Source organism: Pan troglodytes, chromosome 13 (genome assembly GCF_028858775.2).
Source record: "Pan troglodytes isolate AG18354 chromosome 13, NHGRI_mPanTro3-v2.0_pri, whole genome shotgun sequence".
NCBI classification, from domain to species: domain Eukaryota; kingdom Metazoa; phylum Chordata; class Mammalia; order Primates; family Hominidae; genus Pan; species Pan troglodytes.
The window spans coordinates 63546191-63556099 of record NC_072411.2 but is presented as its reverse complement, the minus strand read 5'-3'; the positions used below and the strand labels follow the sequence as shown (position 1 = coordinate 63556099).

Below are 9909 nucleotides of genomic sequence, written 5' to 3'. Positions count from 1 at the left end.
CCAATAGGTATATGAAAAGGTGCCTAACATCACTAGTCATCAGAGAAATGCAAATCAAAACCACAATAGTATATCATCTCACAAGTGTTAGAATAACTATTTATGTATCAAAAAGTCAAAAGATAAGTGCTGTCCAGAATGTGGAGAAAAAAAAAGAACCCATATATATTGTTGGTGGAAATATAGACTGGTACAACCAGTATGGAAAACAGTATGGAGGTTTCTCACAAAGTTAAAAAAAAAATAAAAAAGAACTATCATACAATCAAGCAGTCCTACTTCTGGGTATATATCCAAAAGAATAAAATCACTATCCCAAAGAGATAACTGCACTCCCATGTTCATTGCAACATTATTCACAATAGCCAAGACATGGAAACAAAGTGTTTGCTGCTGAATGGATGAAGAAAATGTAGGCTGGGCATGGTGGCTCATGCCTGTAATCCCAGCACTTTGGGAGGCCGAGGCAGGTGGGTCCCTTGAGGCCAGGAGTTTGAGACCAGCCTGGCGAACATGATGAAACCCTGGTGGTGCATGCCTCTAATTCCAGCTACTCAGGTGGCTAAGGCCGAAGAATCACTTTGAACCTGGGAGGTGGAGGTTGCAGAGAGACAAGATCATACCACTGCACTCCAGCCTGGGCAACAGAGCAAGACGGTGTCTCAAAAAAAAAAAAAAAAGAAAGAAAGAAAGAAAGAAAATGTGATACACACATATATAATGAAATATCATTCGGCCTTACTTTGGGAGGCTGAGGCGGGCGGATCACGAGGTCAGGAGATTGAGACCATCCTGGCTAACGTGGTGAAACTCCGTCTCTACTAAAAATACAAAAAATTAGCCGGGCGTGGTGGCGGGCGCCTGTAGTCCCAACTACTCGGGAGGCTGAGGCAGGAGAATGGCGTGAACCCAGGAGGCGGAGCTTGCAGTGAGCAGAAATCGCGCCACTGCATTCCAGCCTGGGCGACAGAGCGAGACTCTGTCTCAAAAAAAAAAAAAAAAGAAATATCATTCAGACTTTGAAAAGAAGGAGGCGCGGCCTGGGCCCGCGGCGGCGGCGGCGGCGGGGGTTCTGCCCCGCGAGCGCCGGGCCTAGGCCGGGCGCGCGCGGGGCCAACGGACGGGGCTCGAGGGGGCGAGCGCTGGCGGTGGCGGGTACGGCAGCGGGTACGGCTTCGTTACATAATCTCGGACCGGAGGAGCGGTGGCACATGGCGGCGGAGCGGCGCTGTGGAAGTATGCGAGACTTAAGAGCTCAAGTGACTAGTGGTCTCCTGCCATTTCCAGAAGTGACTCTTCAAGCCCTTGGAGAAGACGAAATAACATTAGAATCTGTGCTTCGTGGAAAGTTTGCTGCGGGGAAAAATGGACTTGCTTGCTTGGCTTGTGGTCCACAACTTGAGGTAGTAAACTCTGTAACAGGAGAGCGATTGTCTGCTTACAGATTCAGTGGAGTCAATGAACAGCCTCCTGTAGTTTTAGCTGTGAAAGAATTCTCTTGGCAGAAGAGAACTGGATTATTAATAGGATTGGAAGAAACAGAAGGGAGTGTTCTCTGTCTTTATGACCTTGGAATATCAAAAGTAGTTAAAGCAGTTGTTCTTCCTGGAAGGGTAACAGCTATTGAACCTATAATTAATCATGGAGGAGCCAGTGCAAGCACTCAGCATTTACATCCAAGTCTGCGATGGCTTTTTGGAGTGGCAGCTGTGGTCACTGATGTTGGACAGATCCTTCTTATTGACCTATGTTTGGATGACTTGTCATGCAATCAAAATGAAGTTGAAGCATCAGATCTTGAAGTTCTAACTGGTATCCCAGCTGAAGTACCACACATTAGAGAAAGTGTGATGAGAGAAGGGCGCCATCTGTGTTTCCAGTTAGTAAGTCCAACAGGAACAGCCGTTTCAACTCTTAGTTACATAAGCAGGACAAATCAGCTTGCTGCAGGTTTTTCTGATGGCTATCTAGCACTTTGGAACATGAAAAGCATGAAAAGAGAATATTACATACAATTGGAAAGTGGACAAGTTCCTGTATATGCTGTCACTTTTCAAGAACCTGAGAATGATCGTCGGAATTGCTGTTACTTGTGGGCTGTTCAGTCTACACAAGATAGTGAAGGGGATGTTTTGAGTTTGCATCTGCTGCAGTTGGCCTTTGGTAATAGAAAGTGTTTGGCATCAGGACAAATCTTATATGAGGGGTTAGAATACTGTGAAGAAAGATACACTCTGGACCTGACAGGTGGCATGTTCCCTTTGAGGGGACAGACGAGTAATACCAAATTGTTGGGATGCCAGAGTATAGAGAAATTTCGATCTCACGGTGACAGGGAGGAAGGCGTGAATGAAGCTCTATCGCCTGACACTAGTGTTTCAGTCTTTACCTGGCAGGTGAATATATATGGACAGGGAAAGCCTTCTGTATATTTGGGGCTTTTTGATATAAATCGTTGGTATCATGCACAAATGCCAGATTCGTTAAGGTCAGGAGAATATCTACATAATTGCTCTTATTTTGCACTGTGGTCATTGGAGTCTGTTGTAAGTAGGACTTCTCCACATGGCATCTTGGATATATTAGTACATGAGAGAAGTTTAAATAGAGGAGTCCCTCCTTCATATCCACCTCCCGAGCAGTTTTTTAACCCAAGCACTTATAATTTTGATGCCACTTGTTTGTTAAACTCGGGAGTTGTTCATTTAACTTGTACTGGCTTTCAGAAGGAGACTTTGACTTTTTTAAAGAAATCAGGTCCATCACTCAATGAACTCATTCCTGATGGTTATAATCGATGTCTTGTAGCTGGTCTTCTTTCCCCAAGATTTGTTGATGTTCAGCCTTCCAGTTTAAGCCAAGAAGAACAGTTAGAAGCTATATTGTCAACAGCAATTCAGACTAGTTCCCTGGGACTTTTGACTGGTTATATCCGAAGATGGATAACAGAAGAACAACCAAATTCTGCCACTAATTTGCGCTTTGTTCTTGAATGGACGTGGAATAAAGTGGTTCTCACAAAAGAGGAATTTGACAGACTATGTGTGCCATTATTTGATGGTTCGTGTCATTTCATGGATCCACAAACTATACAGTCTATCCAGCAATGCTATTTGCTTCTTAGCAATCTTAATATAGTCTTGAGCTGTTTTGCATCAGAAGCCCGAGAGATCACTGAGAGAGGACTGATAGACTTAAGCAATAAGTTTGTGGTTTCCCACCTCATCTGTCAGTATGCACAAGTGGTTCTTTGGTTCTCTCATTCTGGGCTTTTACCAGAAGGCATAGATGATTCTGTGCAGTTGTCAAGGTTATGCTACAACTACCCTGTAATTCAGAACTACTACACCAGTCGTCGACAGAAGTTTGAGCGTTTATCAAGAGGGAAGTGGAATCCCGATTGCTTGATGATTGATGGACTGGTTTCTCAGTTAGGAGAGCGAATTGAGAAGTTGTGGAAACGAGATGAAGGAGGCACAGGAAAATATCCTCCTGTTAGTCTGCATGCAGTACTTGATATGTACCTATTAGACGGCGTTACTGAAGCAGCCAAACACTCTATTACCATTTATTTGCTACTTGATATTATGTATTCCTTTCCCAACAAAACAGACACTCCCATTGAATCTTTCCCAACTGTATTTGCCATTTCTTGGGGCCAAGTTAAACTTATTCAGGGGTTTTGGTTGATAGATCATAATGACTATGAGAGTGGTTTGGATCTTTTGTTTCATCCAGCTACTGCAAAACCTTTGTCATGGCAACATTCAAAGATTATTCAGGCATTCATGAGTCAGGGCGAGCACAGACAAGCCCTCAGATATATTCAGACAATGAAGCCAACAGTGTCCAGTGGTAGCGATGTTATCCTTCACCTCACTGTTTTGCTTTTTAGTAGATGCATGGTTGAAGCCTGGAATTTTTTGCGGCAACATTGCAATAGGTTGAATATAGAGGAGTTACTGAAGCACATGTATGAAGTCTGTCAGGAAATGGGCTTGATGGAAGATTTACTGAAGTTACCATTTACAGACACTGAGCAGGAATGTTTAGTGAAATTTTTGCAGTCCAGTGCCAGCGTTCAGAATCATGAATTCCTTTTAGTGCACCATTTGCAGCATGCCAATTATGTGCCTCCCTTGAAGCTGAACCAAACTCTGAAGATTAATGTTATGAATGATCGTGATCCTCGTTTGCGGGAGAGATCACTGGCTCAAAATTCTATATTAGACCAGCATGGAAAAATCCTTCCTAGAGTCCATCGAAAATTAGCCATTGAACGAGCTAAGCCTTATCATCTGTCAACATCATCAGTTTTTCCATCAGTTTCTAGACCCAAACCATTATCAGCAGTTCCAAAGCAAGTTGTAACAGGAACTGTGTTGACAAGATCTGTTTTCATCAACAATGTGTTATCTAAAATTGGAGAAGTTTGGGCAAGCAAAGAACCTATAAATAGCACCACACCTTTCAATAGTTCTAAAATAGAAGAACCATCTCCTATAGTGTATTCGCTCCCAGCTCCAGAGCTGCCTGAGGCATTTTTTGGAACACCAATTTCAAAAGCATCACAAAAAATTTCTAGACTGCTAGATTTGGTTGTTCAGCCTGTCCCCCGGCCTTCTCAGTGTTCGGAGTTTATTCAGCAAAGCTCCATGAAATCTCCTTTGTACCTAGTATCCCGTTCACTGCCCTCAAGTTCACAATTAAAAGGATCGCCTCAGGCCATCTCCAGGGCTTCAGAATTACATTTGCTTGAAACTCCTCTTGTAGTTAACAAAGCTAAAAGTTTGGCCATGTCAGTTACTACTTCTGGATTTTCTGAGTTCACTCCTCAGTCCATCCTGAGGTCTACTCTTCGATCAACACCTTTAGCATCTCCCTCTCCATCACCTGGAAGGTCTCCTCAACGACTTAAATAAACTAGAATTTCATTTGTGGAAGAAGATGTCCACCCAAAGTGGATTCCTGGGGCTGCAGATGATAGCAAATTAGAAGTATTTACTACACCTAAAAAATGTGCAGTTCCAGTGGAAACTGAATGGCTGAAGAGCAAAGATAGGACCACATCTTTTTTCCTGAACAGCCCTGAAAAGGAGCATCAAGAAATGGATGTGGGGTCACAAAGTTTAGAGAAACTGGATGTGAGCAAAGGAAACAGCAGTGTTTCAATCACATCCAATGAGACTACCTTAGAGTATCAGGATGCACTGTCACCGGAAGACCTTGAAAAGACTGTTTTCACGGCCTCTAAGCCCAAAAGCTCTTCCACTGCACTAACTACTAATGTAACTGAACAAACTGAAAAGGATGGAGATAAAGATGTATTTGCATCAGAAGTAACTCCTTCAGACCTACAGAAACAAATGGGCAATTTAGAAGATGCAGAAACAAAGGATCTCTTAGTTGCAGCAGAGGCATTTTCAGAATTGAATCACTTAAGCCCGGTTCAAGGAACTGAAGCTTCTCTTTGTGCACCATCAGTCTATGAAGGGAAAATCTTCACCCAGAAGTCCAAGGTACCAGTGTTGGACGAAGGATTAACATCTGTTGAAACCTACACCTCTGCAATTAGAGCAAATGACAATAAATCTATGGCTGATGTCCTTGGTGATGGTGGAAACTCCTCACTCACTATCTCTGAAGGTCCTATTGTCTCTGAGCGCAGGCTTAACCAGGAAGTAGTGCTGAACTTAAAAGAAGATCATGAAGTAGAAGTTGGTGTACTAAAAGAAAGTGTTGACTTACCAGAAGAAAAGCTTCCAATTTCTGACAGCCCTCCTGATACTCAAGAAATTCATGTGATTGAACAGGAAAAGCTTGAAGCTCAAGATTCAGGAGAAGAGGCTAGGAATCTTTCATTTAATGAGTTATATCCCTCTGGAACACTTAAGCTTCAGTACAATTTTGATACTATTGACCAACAGTTTTGTGACTTAGCTGATAATAAAGACACTGCTGAATGTGACATTGCTGAAGTAGATGGGGAACTTTTTGTGGCTCAAAGCAACTTTACCTTGATATTGGAAGGTGAAGAAGGAGAAGTTGAGCCAGGTGATTTTGCATCATCTGATGTGTTACCTAAAGCAGCTAACACAGCAACTGAAGAAAAACTTGTATGCAGTGGGGAAAATGATAATCATGGACAAGTTGCAAATTTGCCATCTGCTGTAACTAGTGACCAAAAGTCCCAAAAAGTAGAGACTTTACCATATGTGCCTGAACCTATTAAAGTAGCAATTGCAGAAAATTTACTTGACGTAATTAAAGACACAAGAAGTAAAGAAATTACTTCAGATACAATGGAACAGTCCATTCATGAAACAATACCTTTAGTGAGCCAAAACATAATGTGTCCCACTAAATTAGTCAAATCTGCATATAAGACTGCTCAGGAAACAAGCACAATGACTATGAGTGTCAGCCAGGTTGATGACATGGTTTCCTCCAAAACTCGTACGAGAGGTCAACGTATCCAAAACATGAATGTCAAATCAGCACAACAGGAAGCATCAGCAGATGTTGCTACTCCTAAGATGCCAGGGCAGTCAGTCAGGAAGAAAACTAGGAAGGCAAAAGAAATTTCTGAAGCTTCTGAAAACATCTATTCTGATGTCAGAGGACTATCTCAGAACCAGCAAATACCTCAAAATTCTGTTATGCCTAGGAGAGGAAGGAGAAAGAAAGAAGTTAATCAGGACATACTAGAAAACACCAGTTCTGTGGAACAAGAATTACAGATCACTACAGGTAGGGAATCAAAAAGATTAAAATCATCTCAGCTGTTGGAACCAGCAGTTGAAGAAACTACTAAAAAAGAAGTTAAGGTTTCATCTGTTACAAAAAGGACTCCTAGAAGAATTAAAAGATCTGTAGAAAATCAGGAAAGTGTTGAAATTATAAATGATCTAAAAGTTAGTACGGTAACAAGTCCTAGCAGAATGATCAGAAAATTGAGAAGTGCTCATTTAGATGCTTCTGAAAATACAGGAAATAAGCAAGATGATAAATCCAGTGACAAGCAGCTGCCTATTAAACATATTAGAAGGGTCAGAGGGAGAGAAGTTAGTCCATCAGATGTGAGAGAAGATTCCAACCTTGAGTCATCTCAGTTGACTCTTCAAGCAGAATTTGATATGTCTGCCATACCTAGAAAACGTGGTAGACCAAGAAAAATCAATCCATCTGAAGATGTAGGATCTAAGGCTGTTAAGGAAGAGAGAAGCCCCAAGAAGAAAGAGGCTCCCAGCATTAAAAGGAGATCTACAAGAAATACCCCAGCTAAAAGTGAAAATGTTGATGTTGGAAAACCAGCTTTAGGAAAATCCATTTTAGTGCCAAACGAGGAACTTTCGATGGTGATGAGCTCTAAGAAAAAACTTACAAAAAAGACTGAAAGTCAAAGTCAAAAACGTTCATTGCACTCAGTATCAGAAGAACGCACAGATGAAATGACACATAAAGAAACAAATGAGCAGGAAGAAAAATTGCTCGCCACAGCTTCCTTCACTAAATCATCCCGCAGCACCAGGACTCAGTCTAGCAAGGCCATCTTGTTGCCGGACCTTTCTGAACCAAACAATGAGCCTTTATTTTCTCCAGCGGCAGAAGTTCCAAGGAAAGCAAAAGCTAAAAAAAATAGAGGTTCCTGCACAGCTGAAAGAATTAGTTTCGGATTTATCTTCTCAGTTTGTCATCTCACCTCCTGCTTTAAGGAGCAGACAAAAAAACACATCCAATAAGAACAAGCTTGAAGATGAACTGAAAGATGATGCACAATCAGTAGAAACTGTGGGAAAGCCAAAAGCGAAACGAATCAGGACGTCAAAAACAAAACAAGCAAAAACACAGAAAAAGAAAGTGCTTGGTCACCTCCTGCCGTAGAAATTCGGCTGATTTCCCCCTTGGCTAGCCCAGTTGACGGAGTCAAGAGCAAACCAAGAAAAACTACAGAAGTGACAGGAACAGGTCTTGGAAGGAACAGAAAGAAACTGTCTTCCTATCCAAAGCAAATTTTACGCAGAAAAATGCTGTAATTTCTTGGGAAGTTTTTAATGTACACCTATTTGTAAAGTCATCAGAATAGTGTGGATTATTAAATATCTAGTTTGGAAGAAAATAATTTATATAAATTATTGTAAATTTTTATGTAAACAGAAGGTCTTCAATAAGTAAAGTAACTCCATATGGAGTGATTGTTTCAGTCCAGGCAATTTTTCTATTTTATATTAAGACTTCATACGTTTATATATGTAAATATGGCTTATTAATGGAATGTTAAATGAAATGTATACTTCACAGTCATTTGTGTCTTGGATTTTTGAAAGGGAGGGGATATCTGTTTAAATAGTTTTATATGCTCATTGGTCTCATTTTCTCTATAATTAAAATACTAGACCAGTCTTAAAATGGGGATGATTGAAGTATTGATATTTCTTTTTACAGTTACTATTTTATAGTTTATGCACTTTGATTCTGTGATTCAGATTTCTAATCATAAAATGTATTTTTTTGTTTTTGGCTGTTACTATGTTAAAATTGAATTATGGGCATGTAATTTTGCCATCTTTGTAGTTTCACAAATTTTGTGTAATCTACCTCAAATGAATAATCCAAGTATTGGTTAACTATAATGTTGGCATCTCTTATTCGGCAAGCTTAAAGGCTCTTTAAAGTCTTAATTAGTCAAAGACTAATCCAGGTTAGATTGACCGGTTCACTGCTCACTTGCAACCTTATCAAAGGGTTTGACAAAGGGAAATGTAAAATAAATCTGTTTATGGATATTGAGTGCATCTTGTATGTGCCTAATATTGATAGGATGAGATGTCTGAACAAATTTTTATAATATTGTTGTGAAGGAGCTTGCTACTGAACCACAGAAATCCCTTAATATTCAGGTTTTAAAACTGGCAAATTCTCACAGGACCTCAGGCACAGATTATTGAGGTTGGGAGAGAGTGAGTAGATGTAGAAAAGGAGAAAAACAACACACGCCCTGTTCTCTACAGTACAACTGTGTGCAATTAAGCAATGGTACTTGATGTAGGCTCTAACACTCATCAATAAATAAGTGTTGTAAAATAATTTATAACAGGTAATTGATAGTGTGTAATGAATGGACTATTAATAATTGATCATCTAGAAACGAACTGCTTTCATGGGCTAAGCTTTTAATATTTTAATGTGAAGCATATGCAGTGTGCTTTCTGCATTTATTTTTCTACCAAATAATACAGATAATGAGAAATTGGTGAAAATGCCTACGCCAAGTGTTGACAGTGTGAAAGTAGCAGTGCGAGTGCGGCCTTTTAGTCAGGTTAGTGATGGATGTTACGCTGCCTTGTTGAAAATTTCACTGACTTTGATTTTATTACTTTTTTAATGATAGTTATCAAACTTGTATTTAAGCTGCTTGTCATTTATGGAATATTGAACTTATTTAAATGAACTTGTTAAATGAATAAAGAGCTAAACATAATTCAGTAAACAATTTTATTCCTTTGCGCAAGTAGCACAATAAACATGGATGCAATGTATGTCAAGTTAATACTTTTTTAAACCAACGCAATTTGGTGAATATAGATGTGTGGTACCTGTTTTTAATAAATGTACTTTTTCCCCCTCTGTGAATGTAGATCATAAGCAAACAAATTGCCTGTTCTAAATGAACCTTATATATATTTTAAATGAATGTATGTACTTATGTATAAATGTCTTTATATAGCTTGAATAAAAACACTGCTCATTAAAATGTGTTGCTACAACAAAAAAAAAAGAAAAGAAAAGAAGGAAATTCTGTCATTTGTAACATGAACCTGTAGGATATTATGCTAAATAAAATAAGCAAAGCACAGAAAAACAGACACTGCATGAGCTCACTTATATGTGGAATCTAAAAATGTCAAA

At 39.8% G+C, this 9909-nt stretch overlaps 1 protein-coding gene across 1 annotated transcript; it reads left to right on the top strand.

Annotated features, from left to right (window-relative positions):
- Window positions 1-1196: 1196 nt before the first annotated feature.
- LOC739606 (protein ELYS-like) lies at window positions 1197-7976 on the top strand. The gene is given in 2 exon segments (XM_054679074.2): window positions 1197-7631; window positions 7633-7976. Coding segments are annotated over 2 exon segments (6672 nt in total). The 5' UTR covers window positions 1197-1211; the 3' UTR covers window positions 7885-7976.
- Window positions 7977-9909: the final 1933 nt, after the last annotated feature.